This window comes from Hylobates moloch, unplaced genomic scaffold (genome assembly GCF_009828535.3).
Source record: "Hylobates moloch isolate HMO894 unplaced genomic scaffold, HMol_V3 SCAFFOLD_6, whole genome shotgun sequence".
Lineage (NCBI taxonomy): Eukaryota > Metazoa > Chordata > Mammalia > Primates > Hylobatidae > Hylobates > Hylobates moloch.
Window position 1 is genome coordinate 70,711,920 of NW_026652281.1, and position 21,654 is coordinate 70,733,573.

At 46.4% G+C, this 21,654-nt stretch overlaps 1 protein-coding gene across 7 annotated transcripts in view; it reads right to left on the reverse strand.

The window, feature by feature from the left end:
- PDE8B (phosphodiesterase 8B) overlaps positions 1 to 21,654 on the reverse strand; it is a 259,008-nt gene that overhangs the window by 69,484 nt on the left and 167,870 nt on the right. For 3 of the 7 annotated variants that reach the window (XM_058440780.1, XM_032157001.2, XM_032156999.2), the window contains 3 exons: positions 20,432 to 20,572; positions 18,843 to 18,931; positions 16,581 to 16,641 (listed from right to left, as the gene is read on the reverse strand). The exons of 2 other annotated variants lie outside the window; for them this stretch is intronic. In XM_058440780.1, the coding sequence (XP_058296763.1) occupies positions 16,581 to 16,641; positions 18,843 to 18,931; positions 20,432 to 20,572 (291 nt within the window). The remainder of the gene's footprint in view (positions 1 to 16,580; positions 16,642 to 18,842; positions 18,932 to 20,431; positions 20,573 to 21,654) is intronic. 2 more of the 7 variants (XM_058440781.1, XM_032157003.2) reach the window with 1 other exon arrangement.

Here is a 21,654-nt window from a genome sequence, read left to right on the forward strand (position 1 = left end):
GTAACTGCTCTCTGAGTATCAGTTTCTTCATCTGCTGAATAAAATACTATATTATGGGCCTGATAAGATGATTAATTGAGATGATGCCTTTAAGACAGTCTAGGGCCTGTCCCAAAACAAACAATAAATTATAAATATCATTGTATTATGCTTCATTATTTTCAGATACAGCGTGCCATTTCGGATCTCCTTGGATTCCTCTCTCTGCATATCTAGCCAGCCGTTGGCACTTATGCCACCTCGGCCCAGCACACCCTCATCCTCCCTGCTTCTCTTGTCCAGCAGAAGCCTCCACTCAGGGCTCTGTGATACGCCTTCCATCTTGGAATTCATGGAACAGTCAATGCCCTGCTACTCATGTGGGGCCATTCTTTACTCCTCTTTCTGTCTCACCCTTCAATACCTCACTTCAAAAACATTCTGCTTAATGTTTTGATCAAAACATCTCTTATGTCCATCTTTTCTTTTTTTTGTTGTTTTTTTGAGACAGAGGACTCGCTCTGTCACCTAGGCTGGAGTGCAGCGGCATGATCTCAGCTCACTGCAACCTCCGTCTCCTGGGTTCAAGCGATTCTCCTGCCTCAGCCTCTGGAATAGCTGGGATTACAGGCCCGCACCACCATGCCCAGCTAATTTTTGTATTTTTAGTAGAGACAGGGTTTCACCATGTTGGCCAGGCTGGTCTTGAACTCCTGACCTCGGGTGATCCACCTGCTTCAGCCTCCCAAAGTGCTGGGATTACAGGCGTGAGCCACTGCGCCCAGCCTCTTCTTTTTCTTTTGTCTTTAAGATGGGGTCTAAGCACACCTCTGCTTTTCTTTCTGTTTCCGTATATCTGAGTATTGTCCACTTGACTTAATAAGAGTAGAATAGAACAGGGGCTGTCTTATTCCTTCTGTGTAGCTCATCAAGTAAGTGCCTTTCTAGTGATTGACTTGTAAGACATGATGCTGGTAACCTAATTATGAATAATTTCAGATAATCTAATTTAGTCTGAACGTATTAGTCACCTACCTAGCACTGTCTAAGGCCCTTGGGGGAAGGAGAGGTCAAGATGGAGAAGATAGTGAATGCTGCCTGGGATGACCTGTGTAGTGAGACAAAACCTGGCTCAGTGCTGGGCTGTGTGACGCAGCCAGCAAGTGCAGCAGGGCTCTGAAAGGACAGTAAGCTATTGTGAAGGGAACATTCCATGGGAGGGACCAGACTTCTAGATTGCCTTTTCAATATGCAGTATACCGGGGATCGGGAGCCAGGAGTAACAGGGTGCAAGAAGCTGAGCCTTCTATAGTGCAGGCTCCACAGGAGTCACGGGAAGGGTAAAGGATCAAGGGCTGGGACTTTAAGTCAGCAAGACAGACCTTATACACAACAGGGAGTCACTGTAAGTTTTTAAAAGAGAAGTAAGAGATTCAAGTGTTATCTTGGGGAGATGAATCTGGAAGGGGGTGCTGGATGGATTGGGAGAGGAAGAATGGCTTTAATACAGTGATTCTGGAGAACGTGAAGATGCTTCCAAAGGAATAAGAGAGATGGATTTGAAAGACCAAACACAAAATTACACTTTCTTCTCTAAATGCTACTTCTGAAAATGGGATGCCAAAGGTTAAGACTTCTCCAGGGAATCAAATGTTTTCCAACTTATCTCTTATTCTCATATTGGGGTATATTAGTCACAAAGGCCACGGCAGCCTCATTGGCTCCAACAATCACATGCCAGAGAGATGGCCAGGGGAGCCAGTTCAGGACTGAGAACAAGTGGGGGGCTTTTGTGAAGAACGCTGCAAGCACAGATGCCTCATCCAGGTCTGTGACTCAATGTTGCTGGAAGCCTTAGAAAAAGGTAGAACTTCCCAGCTAGGCATGGTGGCTCACACCTGTAATCTCAGCACTTTGGGAGGCCGAGGCGGGCAGATCATGAGGTCAGGAGATTGAGACCATCCTGGCCAACATGATGAAACCTCGTCTCTACTAAAAATACAAAAATTAGCAGGGCATGGTGGTGCGTGCCTGTAGTCCCAGCTAATTGGGAGGCTGAGGCAGGAGAATCGCTTGAACCCAGGAGGCGGAGGTTGCAGTGAGCCGAGATTGCGCCCCTGCACTCCAGCCTGGTGACAGAGCGAGGCTCTGTCAAAAAAAAAAAAAAGAGAAAAAGAAAAAGAACTCCCCAGGCTTCCAGTTGGTATTTCCAGATCAAAGGTCAAGGTCATTGCCAGGAAGACTAGCTGGAAAGTGTGCTTTCAGCCCCAGATTAGTTCAAATAAAAGGGGAAGGGATAACTCCTGCACTGGCCACTCCACAAGGGACGACACTCACTGGCTGCAGCATCTGCTTCTCCACTCTCCACCACTGAACCAAGAGGCACCAGAGTGCACCCCACGAATTCATCACAACGCTGCTCACCTTCAGCAGCTGTGTAAGGAGAAAGTGAATTCTGAAGACAGTGAGGAAGTTTCTCTTTCCTTTCCTTCTTATGTGAAGACATTTGTGTGTGTGTGTGTATGTTTTGAGAAAACAAGGTTTTAGCATACCCTCCTCTTTGTAAGTTTACAAATAACAGCCCACGTTGTCTAAAAAGAATTTTTGAAAGGTCCTTTTTCCCAACAGTTTTACCCTGTTGGCCTCATAGAAGCTAATGAGTTGAGAGGCCCCAAGGGACCTGGACCCCCTTGGTCCCCATCAGCTTCTGCCTCTGGAGGGCCTACTTGGGCCTCACCTTGCACATTCTCTGCACAGATGCCCCAGGGGACATCTGCACCAAAGTGCCCTTGATGGCCACCGGGGGGCTGCCATCCAGGAGCAAGGCCTAGAGCCCCGAAGCCCCTAGAACCTTTGGTTGGATGTTTTAAAGATGTTGCAGTTTTTAATGTCACTTTAAATTCCTAATACAGAACATGTCTCTGGGGCCACTGTTCAGACAATTCCCTCTGAGGGACAACATTCATCAGAAGATGAAAGCACATACACAGGCCCCGCTCTGGCCTCATGGAGCTGCTGCAGGCCAGGCAGACCCCCGCACACCCATGAGGCTTTGTTTCCATGGCAGTGAGTTCCCCAAGCACAGGTGCCAAGGTTCTTAGGCACAGAGGAAGAGCCCCTGACAGCGGTGGAGCAGTGATGATCTACCCTCTAATGCAAAAAGCTGCCCCTGCCTGAGCCTGGACCACTTGGCACAGCTGACCGACCCCAGGGCCTACTCAACAACTGCTGTCTCTGGACTCTCACCCCACGGTGATACCCTGGCACATGCTTTGGATCTTACCCCTCAACCGCTTACCCAGAACATTGTGCTTATGTGGCTAAAGGGGGCAGTTGTTTGCTGCATCTCCTGAGAGCCCAGTAGTGACAGGCAGAGAAACAAGACTTGGAGTTTTGGTGGTGCAGCGTCGCAGGGACGATGATCTATTGAAGATTTTTTTTTTTTTTAAACCAAAGTTCTCATAGCCTAAAGGATGTTGGGTGAATTTTTCTAATTTCAATTAAAGCAGGAAACTATATAAGTCCCACTCACACTATTACTTCCCCTATCAAATGTCAAACCATAAAACACTAATGTGCAAGAGACATGAAAAAAACAAACAAACCCAAAAACCTGTCAGGTGAATCAGATAATGGGGCTTGGGATGTAGACTCTGGAATGAATTTTTGTTGCATTTGTCCCCAAATCTCACTGTAATCAGGAAGTAAAGTGCCTTCAGGTCAGGCCCTGCAGATAGAGGAGCCTGAAGCCAGTTCCAGGAAGAGGGCTGACTGCCCGGCACATCATCTACCCCTTCGGAAGCACCTCCTATGCACCAGGCTTCGTGCTAAGTGCCGGAAACATGGCTGACAAGACAGGCAGAGCCACATCATCACAGTGCTCTCTGAGTTCAGACAGGAGAGCAGCTTTGCCCAGGTCAGCCTTCTCTTGGGCCACTGGCTGCTCTGGAAGCCCAAGCTATGCTCCAAGCTCCCTGGCCCTGACAAAGCCTGAGGAAGGGCACACACAGGCCCCTGTCTCTCAGAAACCACTGCTGCTACCCAAACACCATGGCTTCTCTCTGCCCGGATGCAAGTATTTATTCAATAGATATTTTCTGTGTGCCAGGACCTAGGAGGCAGATATAAGATGATGATGATGAAGGCATGGTCCCTACCCCTGGCAGTTCCACAGAGGCCTGGTCTTCCCTGTGAGAATTATACAAAGGCCATCCTTCTATCAGCCTGCCCTAACATGAGTTTTTGGTCAAATCAGTCTTGTCCCCCTCCAAGACGTCCAGCAGGAAAGCTCCCTAGCCCAACATAACATGATCACGCCAGATCTAATTCACTCAGAAATTTGGTGGTTCTCACCCTCAGTAGCACATCGGAATCCCCTGGGGCGCTCTCAGAAATCCTCATGCCCAGACTGCACCCCAGACCCGATCTATCAGAGCCTCTGTTTTTGTTGTTGTTTGCTGTGATAATTCTCCAGGTGATTCCAATGTGCAGCCAAGGTTGGGAGCCACTGTGTTAGCCCTTCCACACGCCTCCTCATTGAACACAGGTGCTGAAGGGGCTGCTGTTCCCTAGCACCAGTGGGTGGATGTGAACGTTCCTCCTGTAGGGATTTCCACCATCAGACAGGTCCAGTATTCCCTATGGATTCCAACTGGCTTCTTATGAATCTGCCTTTTGCTTCCTTTGTAACTTGTGGGCCAAAGCTCTGCGAATAGACTTAAACTCTTCTCAACAGTTCCAGTGATCTGAAACCTTCTCACAAACCTCTACTAGACCTAAAGCAGCTTGAGAGCAGGCTCCCCCGTGCTTTCTCTTCATCGTGCCGTAGTTCAGGGTTGTGTTTGCTATGAAAGTGCTCAATAGGCACTTGCAGAATGAATGGCACCCACTGAGACCTAGCCCTTTTCTTCCTCCCCAGATCCTCGAGTACATACGTTGCAGCTGTTCAGCCTCCCATCCCGCAGCCATCTTGTTTGACTAACAAATAATGAGGAAAAGTACCATTGAAGCCACTCCTTACATGGTGATTCTGGGTTTAGGGACAGCTGGTCAGGATGAGTAAATGCATACTTTCTTCAGTTTCCTGGAGCTGGGCTCTGAAATCTCACCCAGGAAACCTAGCCTTCAGCAAAACAGGGTGAGAAGCGGAAGGAAGAACACTCAAAATTCTTCCTCCTCCTCACTTCTTTTTCCAGCAATGGCACTAGAGGAAACCATACCTCTTGGAATTTTGTTCTTAGAAATTATTTAAATGAGGCACCACATAAGCGAAGGCCCAGACGCTTGAGTCCAATCTTATGTGATGAACACTGCTTTGACCACGGTAGAAATAAAGGGTTCTATAGACAAAGAAGCAGGTGGTACAATGGCTGGCTTTTAGGTGCAGTTGGCTGCATACCTCCAAAGTGTGGTAGAAAGCTGAACTGAAATGCTGCAGTAAGAGCTGACATCTACTACTCCATTTACATTACTGCATGCCCAACCATGCCCACTCCTGGACAAGGTGCTCTCATGGCCTTCAAGGAGCTATGCAGGTCTGGGCCTCCAGTTTTCCATAAAAGAGACCCAGGCTTCTCTGTAGGGATGCAGTTAGCTACCTCACTCTCTTAGCTTTTCACTCATGCCTCCAAGCTGCCTACCTGCCACTCCCTTCCATGGCACATCATATAAACAGGCCCATCCACACGGCATGATCTACTTCAGTCCAAACACCCACCGGGGTGGCTGTGGACCCTGAAGCACCTGGAGGTAGAGTATGAACTGTGGAGGAAGCCAGGCCAAGCCAGGTGGGGAGCTGAGCAACCGGGCACCAACTGTACCCTCAGCTCAAGCTCCCCTACTCGAGGGGTCCAGCCATGTTTGATTATCTCCTGTCCTGGCTTTCGTTGGCTTTTCACTTTTGCAGAGGATTCCTCTCCCTACAATGACATATTCTTTTTTTTTTTTTTTTTTTTTTTTTCCCGAGATGGAGTCTTGCTCTGTCACCCAGGCTGGAGTGTAATGGCGGGATCTTGGCTCACTGCAACCTCCGCCTCCTGGATTCAAGTGATTCTCCTGCCTCAGCCTCCTGAGAAGCTGGGATTACAGGCACCCACCACCATGCCCAGCTACTTTTTGTACTTTTGGTAGAGATGGGGTTTCACCATGTTGGCCAGGCTGGTCTCAAACTCCTGACCTCATGATCCGCCCACCTCGGCCTCCCAAAATGCTGGGATTACAGGCATGAGCCACCGCACCCGGCCTACAATGACATATTCTATCCACTGCTCAAACCCACGTCAGTCAACACCTCCTCCATGAAGTCATCCCCTCACTTCCCAAGCAAGGGAAGCCTTTCTCTTATGAATTCTCCTAAGATACACTTGTGCTTCCTTTATTTCCATATTGCTAACTCCTTTAGGGTTACAATCCTGGTTCCGCCACACGCATCCCATGTGAAACCTGGACAGGTTTCTTGACCACTTCAAGCCTCAGTTTCCTCATCTGTAGAAAGGGGAGCCTAGTATCTCCCTCCTGGAGGTGTGGTAAGGATTGCAGGAGTTAATGTATGAAATGCACTTGCAGAGTAACAGATACAAAGTATCAACACGAAAGACATCTTACTTGGATTATTAAAACATAGGCTCTTCCATAAGCTCCACTGATCAAATCTTTACTAAGTGCATTCAGCAGCATAAGTGGGAGATGGGGACACAGGGACCAAGACTTGATGCTGCCCTGGAGGGTCTGGTCAGGCTGAGCAGTGATAGTGTGGTGAGTGCCAAATCCACTCCGCAGCGGGGAGGAGGAGAGAGGTGGCCGGGGGCAGTCACAGAGGGGGCTCCTGACCTGGGTCAGGGGACCAAGAGTTGTCCAGGAGGACAGGAGGAAGGAAGAGCACGCTAGACAGAGGGCGCGACACACAGAGGCATGGCCAAGCCTGGCATGTCCAGAGAACTACAAACAGCCTAGTGTGGCTTGGGAAAGTGGCAGGGAAAGCGGGGCAGGAAGGCAGGAGTGTGCTCCTCAAAGATGCCTGATGACGGTTTAGTCAGTGATGAGGAACCACCACTGAGCCCTTCAGAATGAGGACCGGGGACCAGATAGGATAGTAGTCAACAGTGTGCTGCTAAGGGTTTCACCACCAGCTTGCTGAAAAAGCAACGATAGCCGAACATAAGTTTAATATACATTTTACTGATATAAAGCAGAGGTCAGGAAATTATGGCCCAGGCCATAATTTAGCATATGGCCACAAAGCACATTACTATAGCTTACCATCATGTATGCTCTTGACATTACTGACATGATAGTGAACCATAGTAATGTGCTTGGGAAGGGATGGGCTATTCGTATTACTTCTTAAACATAACATTTGCTTAATTGCATGTTTATGTAATTTAATTTTTAATAACGGCTGGTTTAACAACTGAATCACAAAATTCCAAAAAATTAAACAATCAGTTTTCACAAGTTGGTATGAACCGGCCACCTGTTTCTGTAAATACAATTTCATTAGAACATAGCCTTGCCCATCATTTATATATCATCTATGGCTGCTTTCCCACTACAATGGCAGAGTTGAGCTAAGTAGTTTGACAGAGACCATAAGGCCTAACGTTTACTATCTGGCCCTTTAAGAAATAAATTTCCCGGCCGGGCGCAGTGGCTGACGCCTGTAATCCCAGCAGTTTGGGAGGCCGAGGCGGGTGGATCACGAGGTCAGGAGATCGAGACCATCCTGGCTAACATGGTGAAACTCCGTCTCTACTAAAAATACAAAAGAAAATTAGCCAGGCATGGTGGCGGGTGCCTGTAGTCCCAGCTACTCGGGAGGCTGAGGCAGGAGAATGGTGTGAACCCGGGAGGCGGAGCTTGCAGTGAGCTGAGATCACACCACTGCGCTCCAGTGACAGAGTGAGACTCCGTCAAAAAAAAAAAAAAAGAAAAAAAAAAAGAAAGAAATTTCTCAATCCCTAATACAAAGAATGTATAACACACAATTTCAAAACAATATTCAAATATAAGGCACTTTTGGTTGTAGAGTCTATATAGCCAATGGATTCCCACAAAATGCTTTTGCTGGGATTTGATCAGCAATCTTTTTTTTTTTTTTTTGACCTCTTGTATCAGCAGCCAATTTATGGTTACAGTTAATGAATGAGTGGAGTCTTGGCATAAATGTTAGTTGATATTTTCATTTACATCAAAAAGTAAGATGAGGGCCGGGCATGGTGGCTCACGCCTGTAATCCCAGCACTTTGGGACGCCGAGGCGGGTGGATCACAAGGTCAGGAGATCGAGACCATCCTGGCCAACATGGTGAAACCCCATCTCTACCAAAAACACAAAAAATTAGCCGGGTGAAGTAGCAGGCGCCTGTAGTCCCAGCTACTTTGGAGGCTGAGGCAGAAGAATGGCATGAACCTGGGAGGCGGAGCTTGCAGTGAGCCGAGATCGTGCCACCGCAGTCCAGCCTGGGCAACAGAGCGAGACTCCATCTCAAAAAAAAAAAAAAAGTAAGATGAAAGGCAAATAATTAAGATGTACACAGAAATTTCACTCATTTGTCAGTGACGTGAGGAACTTCTTTGTTGAATCAAATAATAGTTTGTAAATACTGGGGGAATCATTCTTGATATTTTTGTGTTATTCACAATGAAACTACTATAGACATGATATACATTTAAGTTTATCCTGTATTACTAACATTTTCTTCATCTTTTTTTTAAGTCTAGAAAAATCAATAAAAAAAAAGTCCTGATTTGTAGAGTTTGCCAATTTTCTTGATCTAAAAATACTCCCTTCATGGCTGTTTAAAGCTCCCAGAATGATGTCACTGAACGTGGAAATGGGAAGATGTGTGCAGGGCACAGCTTTATCTGGCATTTCCATAATACAGATAAAACAGACGTACAAATGTCAAAAGCACACGTGATAGTAAAATACAGTTATGTGCTTGGGAAGGGATGGATTGTAAATACTTATTACTTCTTACAAATAAAATTTGCTTAAATGCATGCTTACATAATTTAATTTTTAATAATGGCCGGTTTAACACTAAATCACAAAATTCCAGAAAATTAAACAATCAGTTTTCACAAGTCGGTATGAACTGGCTCCAGCACACATTACAAGGAGGCAGAGGGAGCGGTCATGAGGCTCTGTAGGATGAGAGGTCATAGTGGCTTGAAGGAAGTGGTGGTGGGGTGGGGAAGTGGGCATGGAGTCAAGAATTGTTACGAAGACAACATCTTTGGAACTAAGTGGCTTCTAGGATGCAGTGGGCTCAGGAAAGCAAGGATGTTAAAGGTGGTTCCCAGGTTAGGATGGGGGTGACTGGGTAAATGGGGGTCCCATTAGCCAAGCCAGGGATTCTATTCTAGCGAGAGCATATGCAAGGAGTGACTTCAGTCTCATCCATCCTGTATCTTCCACTGGGCCAAGTGCCGGCAGGCACTGCACGCTCACTGAATGCATGATTTAGGTTGAGCAAAATGCCAGAAACTGATTCCTTCATGTGAGGTGGATAATTCCTTCTGAAAAGTCAGCCACCAACTATTGCTTTGGAAAAAAAATTTTCCAGAGTGCTAACACCCATAAGTGACCTAAAAATTGGTACATAAGTAAAACTTTAACGGAAGTCAGGCCTAAGGTACTGTAAGTCTCTTGGGCTTAATTAGTACAACCCTCCGGAGTGAGCAGAATCTTGCAATAGTCAGAATGACACAAGTCATGTAGAAGTGCAACCTTTGGAATTTTAGTTAAACTTATGGGGAAAAAACCCTCCTCTCAAAGGCCAACATAATACTCCTCTTTAAATCCTAGCGGTCTTCAATGCATTAGAGATGAATAGATAACATTAATTTTTAAGAAATAGCTCAGCTATGTCTGTTCATCATTCATTACCAAACCTATCATACTTTCCTTTTCTTTTTTTGTTTTTGGAGACGGAGTCTCGCTGTGTCACCCAGGCTGGAGTGCAACAGCATGATCTTGGCTCGCTACAACCTCCGCCTCCCGGGTTCAAGCAGTTCTCCTGCCTCAGCCTCCCAAGTAGCTGGGATTACAGGTGCCCGCCACCACGCCTGGCTAATTTTTGTATTTTTCATGGAGACAGGGTTTTACCATGTTGGTCAGGCTGGTCTCAAACTCCTGACCTCGTGATCTGCCCGCCCTGGCCTCCCAAAGTGCTGGGATTACAGGCGTGAGCCACCACACCTGGCATGCTATCTTACTTTTCTTAAGTCAAATTATTTTTTCTCTATGTCTAGGCCTCCAGGACTGAGGCTCGGCTAAGGGTGAGGTGGGGTGGGGGTATCCCTGCTGAAGCTGGTTAATACTGGTGAGCAGGCATTACCGGTGTCACAGAAAGAGACACTTTATTTCCAGCTCAGACCTAGAGCTTCTTCCCCTCTGATTTTCCCATCCTCCACCTCCCACTTATCCCCACCACAGGGATACCTTATAAACGAACATCCATTGTCTTATAAACATCCTTGATGTAGCAGAGAGGACAGAATGAGAGAACAGACGGGTCAAAGAAACCCCATCCACGCAGGGCAGACACCCCCCCGGGTTGCTGTCCTGCAGGCCATGAGGGTAAGCTTCTCTGCCAGGGCAAAGGGCACCTGTGTCTACCTGAAACTAGGCAGCCTCCTCTCACATCATGCTCAGTGTAGGTGCACATGCCCAGAATGTTCTAGGTTTACCCTTTCCCTCGCAAGCCAAGAGAGCCCCCTCTCAGCTTCAGACGCTCTGGAACTTCACAGAGCCTGGCATGATCACCTCCAGCAGCCACCATCACCACCAGGCGTGAAGTGGTCTCTCCCTCCTCTAAGCCAAGACTTCTCAAGCACACAATCCTACAGCTGGATTCTCAATACCCCCGCCCCTGTCCCCTCCTCCCTGCTGCAAGCCCCTGCTTATTTTGTGCCCTCAGAGCCTCCCACAGTCCCTGACGTGTGGCAGGTATTCCATTCATGTCTGCTCAGGGTTTGGCTGTTCCAAACGTGGTTTCTCAGGAAAAAAAAAAATGTGGTTTCGCAACATCGGAGGCCTTTCTCTAAATAGATTCTTGTAAATATGTACTAAAGCTAAATGGAAAAATTTGGATAATTTTGTTTACCTTGTGGCTTTACCAAATATGTCAATAAATATTTTGGGGCACACAAATAAGGTGCACATGTACAAAGTCTGTATCATAGTAATATTCCAATTACATAAAATATATTTCTGTGACTAGCTGCTTTTAGAGATAACTGCAGTCATGTTTTCAGTTGCAGTAGCCTTTTTCTCCAATTTTTAAAAAAAGAAGTCACACTTGGATGTGTGCCTTGGAAGAGTACAGAAACTATTCTTTGTAACACCATGTGAGACATGTATTGGCTACATATAGATCAACTCTACATGGAATAAGAATTCGGGATAAGACAGAAGCTGCATCTTTAATTTCCTATGCCATCCAAAGGTTATTGTGTTAAGGAGTAAAAACTAGTTTTCAAAATAATTTCCTGATGTCTATGGGGCATACATAGTAGCAAGTATGAAAAGGCATAACCCACAGTCCCCGCCCTAAGGCGAGAACTCACCCAAAGTAGCATAAGATTAATGATCCAATGGGTGGTGCAGACAAAAAGTGTCCCTGCTCCCTCTTTGCAGGGTAGAGACATGGGCTGAAAGGTTTGGAAGATTTCTTGGAGGGAGGAGAAGCTGAGTTGAGTCCTAAAGGACAGGGAAGCAACAAAACGTCCACACCATTTAAAAGCATGTAAAAGAGCCAAGTACTGGGAATTTCGGACAAATTGAAATTTTGTTTTTATCACTACTTAGCAATGAACAGAAGCCCCGCCACCCTCTTCTGTCAGTTCTGCTGAGAATGCCATGAGATATTAGACTCTGTTAGTGCTAAGGATCATGGTTTGCCAGAAGCTGGAGGAGAAGGCCCCAAATCATGAGAAGGCCCATTGGCCACACCACCCCTAGAAAGGTAAGGGGTGAGAGAAACAGAAATGGGCATATGTGGGGAGAGTAAAGGCATGGGGGCAGTGAAGGCCAAGGACACACCCAAGAGAAGGCCAGCCTGGGGGTGGGAACCGGAATGGGCCACCAAGGGTGGTAGGCAGCAGAAACCCATCGAGAGGATGGTCCATGAAGGTGTAAGGACTGGATGGGAAAATCTGTGGACTGTCTGGAGGCCTACAGAAGGTGACTGAAGGTAGAGTGTGGATAAAAGAGAGAAGGCAAAAGAGGGAGGAAGAAAAGAAAGATGGCATCAGGCTGCCTCTTTCTTGTACTACTGGGCACAAGCAACTACAGAGTCCTTGAGTCCCTGGGTCTTTGTGGGTTCAGGGGGCTGTGAGCACAGTCCTGCGAGGCAAGAAAGAAATCGACCAAGGGTGCTTGGTGGAGCAGCCTGTTGGTCACACTCAGATTGCACACATCTCAGACAAGGCCCACGATCCAGGACCTGCTGGGCTTGGAGAGAAGGTCCTAGAGGCTGGTGAGAACTGTGGGGCAGTCTCCTCCATGACACGCTGGTGAAGCCAGGCTGTGCCAGGAAAAAAAATCTTACTAGCTGTCAACTGGTAGCTTTGCTCTGTTCCCACAAAAGGGCAGGAGGTCATTTTAATTAGGGGAGCCTGACCATCTCCTTTAACCCACCATCTCAACCCATGGCTAAAGGGTTTCTAAGCGTGTATGGTCTCTTTGAGGATAAGCCTTCCCCACTTTGCTGCCCAGACAACTCAGGGATGATGACTGTGCCTAACTGTCCACTGGCCCTCACTGGCTCCCATGCATCCCACTTCTGCTCAGTTTTCTGAGGGCTGTGGTGTCCCCTTGCCTGTGTACACTCAGTAGGGCATGGTACTCCCCACTGTCCACCAAGCTCTAGAAAGTGAGACCTAACTTTCTGCAGCAGTTTGAGAACGATTGAAAGGGGCCCTGCATCTCCCCGCAAAGACATTCTCTATAGGTTTGCTTCAGCACCCATCAGAATGTCCTCTAGTGAGGGTAAAAGCCTCCTAGGGGCCTGGGAAACTGGTTACAGCATCTTTTCCTGGAGGCTCAGTGAGTCTGGAGCTGACTCATTGCTAGAAACGAGAGGATGTCTGTAGCTCATTAGCATCCCGTCACCTGCAAAAGGGCAAGTGAGGTGAATCTGTGATAGGATTTGGCAGGGGAGGGAAAGTCCGGACCAGGTCTGTCCAATAAAAATATTGTGTAAGCCACACATGCAAACCACATATGTAATTTAAAACTTCTAGTAGCCTCATTAAATTGTAAAAAGAATAAGAGCTGATGGCTGGGTGCATTGGCTCACACCTGTAATCCCAGCACTTCGGGAGGCTAAGGCAGGTGGATCACCTGAGGTCAGGAGTTCAAGACCAGCCTGGCCAACATGGTGAAATCCCAGCTCCACAAAAAATACAAAAATTAGCCAGGCATTGTGGTGCAAACCTATAATCCCAGTTACTTGGGAGGCTGAGGCAGGAGAATCGCTTGAACCCGGGAGGCAGAGGTTGCAGTGAGCTGAGATCGTGCTACTGCATTCCAGCCTGGGCAACAGAGTGAGACTCTGTCTCAAACAAAACAAAACAAAACAAAACAAAACAAGACACAAGAGCTGATATAATGTCAGGGCCCTAACTGCCTCCTTTTTTCCCTATGCAAATATGACTCTTGGACCATGGTTGCAGATCCTTGAAATTCTGAAGTTTGAGCCATGAATTTGCATTTGGATTTTGTCCTTGTGAAAAGGAAAAAGCCTTAGGGGACCTAGGTTCTCGTGTCCGCACCAGTATGGAGGGGCTGAGATAGGCTTTGAGACAGGACGCAGAGGCTGGCATCAAGGCAAAAGGTGCCCAAAGAAGTGTATGAAGGGGAGAAGGGGTACTTCTGGGAGGTCAGGGCAGACTGTTGCTGGCCTAAGAAAATGGAACATCCAAGAAAGAAAATTATCTTCGATAAGTGAAGTCAGCAACCTTTTTCTGTGCAGGACCAGAGGGTAAATATTTAGGCTCTGCAGGCCACATGGCCTCAGCTCTGCCACCATAGTATGAAAACAGCCAGAGGTGCAACACACAAGAGAGTGTGGCTGTGTTCCAATAAAACTTTATTTACAGAACAGGCCATATTTGGCCTGCAGGCTCTAGTTTCTTAGCCCCTATTTTAGACAATAGCTAAAAATCCCAGACAGTCTCCTTAGGTCCTGGGTTTTGAGCTTCTCCAGTGCTTGATTCACTTGTCCTCTGTGCTGCATTCTATTTATTCTGTTTACCTGTCTGTGGCCTCCCTGACACTGGGGGCAGATGCATTGTGTCCCTGGTGCCAGCACAGAACAGATGTTTAACACATATTTGGGGATAAAGTGTGTGTGCAGAGGAAAGGAAGACAACAGACAAACCTCACTGAGCATTTCCAGCCTCTTGGCAAAAAGCTACAGGGCTCATACAGGAAAAGGGATCTTTGCTGACGGCAAGCCCTACCAGGAGACGGCAGCCTGGCTCACCACATCACACCTTGTTAAAATGCAAACCCATGGGCCGATTTTGACATCAGGGCTAAACCCCAGAAAACCGCACCACCGGAACCGCCTGCAGACAGGAGCCCTCCCCAGCACAGATCCCATTGCCATTCGCTGCAGCCTCCTTCGATGAAGAGGAAAAACACCGTAGCTAGCCAGAGGTATAAAAATGCTTTGTTATTAGAAAATCTAAATGTCTCTCTAGGCCTGTGCAGTACCATTAGGTGACGTCAATGGCTCAGGGTATCTGAGCTCTGCGTTTCCTCTTTTCTAGGAGCAGCAGCTAATTCATGGGAGTAAAGGCGTTTCTATTTAGAGCCTCAGAAAAAAAGCAGGTGGCCCCCCACCCCTGCATCCTAAAGTCCTGTGCTAAGGGCTTGCCTGCTCTCCCTGTGAGGCAGGAGGGCTTTACAGCTGGCAGGAGGCCAGGACTGAGACATTCAGTTTCATTAACGCTAGCCACCAGCTTGAGGGCCTACTACATGCCAGGCAGTGTGGGCACACAAGGACAGCACAGCCCAGTGGCCCTGCTAGAGGGGAGAGGGCAGCTTAGCACACAAATAGCTGTGAAGATGATGGTGGTGGTTGGGGGGTGATACAAAGCAAAGAGGGTACCTCAGGGGCCTTCAGGAAGAAGGTGATACTTAATGTTGCTTGCACTGGGTCAGGAAGGACTGGTAGGACTTGGGCACATGGAGTTGCAGGGAGACTGGTGACAGGGAGAGTAGGGGTCCCTGTCATTAAGTGAGAAAGAGGGTAAGGAAGAGGAGCAAGGCTGAGTTGGTGGGGGAAAGGCATGAACTGGACATGAACTGTGCTTGGTCAATTTCTGGCATGAGAATGAATGAGCCCCAGTGGACCTGTGTCCCCTACTGTGGATCCACAGCCAAGAAATGTTGGTCTGCACTGCTTGTGTTCAGAAGTTTGTCTCGAAAGAGACACCAGGTGTCCTGTCCCTCTCTTTCTCCCTGTGTCAGCTCTTATGAAGAACTCATTCTTTCTCCTGGTATGTAGCAAAATGTCTGTTGGAACCCTTTTTTTTCCCTATGAAAGGCCATTCTTTTCCTTTACCAAGGACTTGCCTCTTGCATGACTTCATGTGAAAACGTCCTGATTTCAGATGAGATTCTCAGTGCTGGAGGAAGGACTTTATCTCAAACTATATTTTATAAAGGAGCACATGGACACGGACCACTTTGATATCCTGAGACAACCGACTGAAGACCCTCACGGGCTCACTGGGCTCACCCCACTGTCTACTCACGTCCTGCTGGTTCCAGTTGATCTCCAGGCCTGGCTGGGCTTCACCTTCTCATCCAGCACTTCACACATCTCTGCCATCCTCTACTAAAATGGATTATGCCATAGAAGCCCTTGAGATCCTTTAGAGATACTGTCCCTCTTTAAAATCTTCATAAAAATCAAAGACCACATGTTGTAAGTTTTCAAAAATAGATCACTGATAATTATGTTTGTTGTATAATTGTTAATCTACAAATTACAGTGCATGAAGTGAAAATACACATAATCCAGTAGTAAAAGTACTAATCAAATAGAAAAAATACCTACACCAATGTTGCCCTCCATTACGAAATTACCTTAAAAAGTTCTTAAATATAGTGGCTTCTTAAAATTCTGTTACTGCAGATGATAACATTCAGATGTATTGTTCTGTATGATGTAAGGGTAAGAAAAAAATCGCAGTACTAATTTGGAATGATTCTTGTTTTTGATATGAATTTGTAGGAGTGCAATGCTCAAATGGATATATACTTTCCAACCGATTAAGAAATTAAGATAAAAATAGAACATTTTTTATTTGGAGGAAGAATTTTATGCCTTCATATATTAGTCTAGAGAGTTCCTCAGCCACAAGCTAAATCATAACCGATGTGCACTACAAATAAAGTGATACAGGCTTGCTGGGAAATAAAAAAATTTGTCAGAGGAACCAAATTTTCCCATAAACATGCTTAATTGGCAGCTACAATTAGACATGGAGAAAGACAAGCAGAGAACAGTGGTGAGACAAGCAGAGAACAGAGGGGACGCATGGCCAAACAGACAGAGCAAACGAAGTGACCTGATACCATACCTGCTTATTATTGTCAGTGGTACAACACAGTTTCTTGAGGGAGACAAAATGCCTAATTTTCCTAATAACAAATAATCAGTTATTAGTGAGTCAGATATGAGATGATTCAACAAATCATCAAATAAAAACGTCAACAGGCTTCTTAAAGCTAAACTCCAGGGTTCATCCTAGGGCAGCTTTAAAATTCAAGCGAGACTCAATCTACAGAAAACACAGTTTTCACACAGAGCCCACACACGCCTTTGGAAACTGGGCCTCCTCTATACATCCTAGCGGGCTCAGAAACACTTCCCTAATGGGTATCTCATTTTCTAACTGACTCCTAAAGTTTGGTTCCTAGATATCTTCAGTTGATAACATAAAATGCTGCTACAAATAAATTAGTTTTAATTCTGCTGACACTAATAATTGCATAGCTACAAAAGATTCATTTGGACAATGACCACATTTCATGGCTGCTGTTTTTATGTTAAATATCCTGTATTCTTTCACACTATAATTGTCACAATAATGGCACTTTTCAGGCAGATAAAAATCCTCTCATTTCAAGGTCATGGACTGGGTCCTGAAACTCAGTGGGTAGTCTCACTCTTTATCATTGTCACAAGGACAACCGGGCAAAAGACTACAGGTGCCTCAGCCCCATGCAAAAATCAGCTCACAGTCAATACTTTACTGAGAGTAAAGCCATGAAATCCAGAGAGTTACATTAGGTTTTCTGCCCCCAGAAGCCCATGGGGTATCCCACTCTCTCTCTCTCTTTACGTGGTTCACTTTTCTCTGTAGGCCTCTGAAAAGAGGATATAAAAATATAAAATACTGGTTACTCTGTAATAAACTTCACCCAACTAGGAAGAGGTAAAATTTCCCTACTTTTAATAAGAATTGCCTTTGATAGCTCGCTGCCTACAATTACAGGGAAAATAACACTAGAAATTGTGTCTGGACAAAAGAACTTCTTTTTCTTATCTGTAAAATCAGAGAGACCAGAAAAATGTATTTCTGATGGAAATTACCAGGCAATAGCATGTCTCCTCTGCTTTGGTTGCCTAATGATTCTGGTCACACACACAAAAGGGGATTCTTAGCTTTGATTTTCTGAGGAGATGATATAAGGATGAGGATAAAAACAACATGACAGCCATGGGCATCATCTCCACCCCACGGCTCTCAGCACTGCCTGTGGGTGAGAATGGCCACGCTGAGGCCGGGCTGCTCAGGAGGAGGGCCGAGGGGCAGCCTCTCTCCAGCTCACAACCTTGGTCAGGGGCCTGTCAGTGCCCCCATCATCCAGAGTGAAGCAAAAAGGGAGCTGTGAATTACAAAATGGCATGAAATACCAGGTGGTATTGATAGGACGTAGCCTGAATTGATGGGACAGCAATTTTGAAACTAACCAAAATTGGAGGGGAAACAAGCTATTACAAATACCTGCCTGATTTTATGAAACATCTCGTTTTCTATTCATGCAACAATTTGCAAGGAACTCAGGTAGTCCTAAGAGTCACAGGTGGGGCTCCTGTTCCAGTTACTGGCAGGATGACTGTGGCCTCGTCTTTTTCTGACATGTCACACAATGTTGTGTTCCTTATACGCCCAAGCTGTGAGCCTGGTGTTGACCTTCAGGCTGGATCCCCATGGCTCACCATGATGTATGGTTAGGGGGTCCTGTTTGGCTTTGTAAATCCCACAAAATTTAACTGGAGGAAGGAAGAGGAATTGCATGTTTTTCTTATCTCTCCACAAAAGAGAGAGGCTTCTCTGGTAATCTGAGATTGAGTGGATTGAGATGCCCTCAGCTCCTGGTCAGACACACCTTTCTCTCCATAAACAGTGGGCCTCCAAGGAACAAGCCCAGAACCGGCCTGGAGGAACCAGCATGGAGCGAGGGCCTCAAGCAGGAGAAAGGTTGGCTCCCTATGCACTGAGTGCAGAGGCCAGAGAGCACCGGCAGGAGATCATTGTTGTTATGGGGAAAGGGAAGCCCAGAAATCAAGCCCCTTTAGAGCACACTGGGAATGACAGAAGGCATAGGTGATCAGGTGGAGGTGGGAGGTTGGGGTGATGCTTCATAAAAGACATGGAAAACCATGTTTGGGGGGTTGCTGCTGGCTGAGTGGAAGCGCCCTCGGTCTATACTACATTCAGCACAATCCTACTGCATTTGTGGATGTAAGGCTCATACAGGCATTGCAAGCCCAATGCCCATGAGGGCCTTGAGTCTTTATCTTCAGCTAAAAGAGTTGAACAGTTTGCTCTCACCCTCCTTGGCCAATCACTGGGGTGATCTTCACGTGCTGTTGGATGCTGTCCCCGGATTTCCGTCTGGCATAGTAAACGCCCTGCCACTCCTACATGGACAAAGAGAGCTCTTAAAATCCTTCAGTCAAGGATGACAGCTGCTCCTGCAGAGGGTCTCAGAAGGCTGAGAAGGAACGTTCCCACATGCTTTCATTACATTTCCCAATGCCTGCTGTATTGTTGTACCCAATGCAATGCTGATGTGGCCCCATGTGTGAAGACAAGACCACAGATCCACATATCCACCACCAGGCTGTCTGTCCCAGCTTCCGGGACACTTGACCTGTGGGTGGAATTCTGCTCTCAGCCCTATGGCTGCTGTGGCACCAGGTCAAGGGATTCTTCGGAGGTCTCTCTCAAAATCTTCACAGCAATCTATGAACTTGGCATTATCATACTAAATTTACAGATGGGTAAACTGAGGCTCAGAGAGTCTAGGTAACTTGCCCACATTAGGATGCAGAAAATCTGCATATAAATTCATGTCTATTTAACACTCGCTGAAGCCCATCATCTTCCTAACATCCTATAGGCCCCCCAGCCAAGGCTTCTCAGGGGTTAGTCTGGCTCCTCATAGTTTCCATGAAAGAGGCCAAGGGGAGAGTAAAGTTCCTGTTCTCTGAACGTGGGAGGTTTGGCTAATCAGAAACTGAGATTCCCTGCAGCCATTTCTTGCCCCCTCTATCACATAAGGTGGCTAATTGGTATGCACCTTGGTATGTGTGGCTATATTCTTTTGGCAACAATTTTTGGAATAGTTAACAACGTCTTCTTTCCTTTTCGGTCTCATTGCCTCAATTAAAAAAAAACATTTTGATCATCGTCTATAATCCAAATTTATCTTATCCCTCTAAAATGTTCCCTCTATTAAATGGATACAGGGCTTATCTAACTACTTCACATCACAGAAAGGAAGATGAAAGAAATTGTATGTGAAGAAGCATCCTGAATGCTTAACAGAAAATGCACAGGCAGTTCCAGCGATGAGAGGCAGTGCTCCACAGGAGGACAGGGCTTCAGGGAAAATTCCTCTCGGACTTCCATCATTACCTTCATCTACCCAGATGAAGGGGAAGCCACTGGAGGAACAGGTGCAGCTAGGAGGAGGAAGCTACAAATGTATGTTGAACAGTGATCAGAGAACAGAAAAGGAAAACTGGGAAAAAACCTGGCTTACCTATAAATACTGGTATTAAATATGTCTAGTCCCCAAAACACTGGATAAACTGAAAAAACACTAACAGCTCTCTGGGTGGAACTCTGCTCAGAGATACCCACAATATTCCAGCAATGGCAGATGGGATATATTCATGCACAGGATGAAATGTTTTCACACAAAATCACCAGATTCTGTACCATAGTGATAAGCACCAGATTCACTGAGCTCCAAAGTTAACTCAAAAATGAACTGATTTTGCAAACATAAAAGATCTTTCACTTAATTATGACATTATTAAAGAAGCTAATCTTAAAGATGAAATTCTAAAACTCACAGAAAAAAAGTACATTGGGGAGAGGGTTTGTGGACTGGTTTTGCTGATGTAACCCACCTTTCCCTTCTTGATGCATGTATTGATGGTGTCGAGAAGGTCTGCCCGGTTCTTATCGCTTTTGGGCAGATCAGCGAGTTCTTTTCCCAGGAGCTCACCTTTGTGGTAGCCCATCATCCTTTCGAAGGCTGGGTTGACATACTGTTAATGGGAGGTGGGTACAGATCAGTGCGGGGACACAAGACAGAGTTCATGAAATGTCTGTGTGCCCCGTAGGAAGACTTATTGGGACCCAGAGGAATATCAAGCAGGAAGTTCCCAGGGCAAACATTCTCTAATGCAGTTAGCTGGCCAGGTCCTGCTGCCCCTCTCCATCCCCAGGCCCTTCCTGGAGGAGTTCCCTCCTTCTTGGCAGCAATTTATTCATTCAACTGCCATCCTGATCCCCTACAGGAAATCAGAAGAAACTTCGCAGGAAAAAAACAGGAAGCCCTCATCTAGCAGTACCAGCCTCTTGGGGAACTCATTCACCATCTACTGCCCCGTGAATAAGGAAAAACTCAGACAAAAAAGGAAATAAAAATAAATTAGGACTGGGTCCATATGTTTGTAGTTAAAAAAAAAAAAAGTTTCAGGCTGGGCACAGTGGCTCGTGCCTGTAATTCAATTCCAGCCCTTTGGGAAGCTAAGGCAGAAGGATCAGTTGAGCCCAAGAGTTCAAGACCAGTCTGGAAAACACAGCTAGACTCCACCTCCACAAAAATAAAAAAATTAGCCAGGTGTTGTGGCACACACCTGTAGTCCCTGCTATTCAGGAGGCTGAGGCAGAAGGATCACTGGAGCCTGGGAGCTTGAAGCTGCAGTAAGCTATGATTGCACCGTTGCACTCCAGCCCAGGCAACATAGCAAGACCCTGTCTCTTATAAACGAACAAATAAGAACTCCATTCAACAGTGGCGGCTTGTATTATGCACATCTCTGCAACTGGATTTCTCATGTCTCCTTTCCAATTGCCACTACCTATTGATTAATGTTTGCTACAGTTTGGGGCCACTACCAGTAGAATCAGAACAATAAATTCAGTTAAATGGCTTGGGCAGGAGGCAGCCCTTTCAGTGCTGGGCTCAGGCAGGTGGGAAGCTCCCCTCGGCAGATTCTGGGGCCAGCAGACTCAGAGGTTTCTTTTTAAAATTCTGCCTGGGGTCCTGGAATTTAGAGCCATGACCCTAGATGACTCCCAGGTCCTGTCCCACCCTCTGATTTCTTTTCAAAGATCACAGATG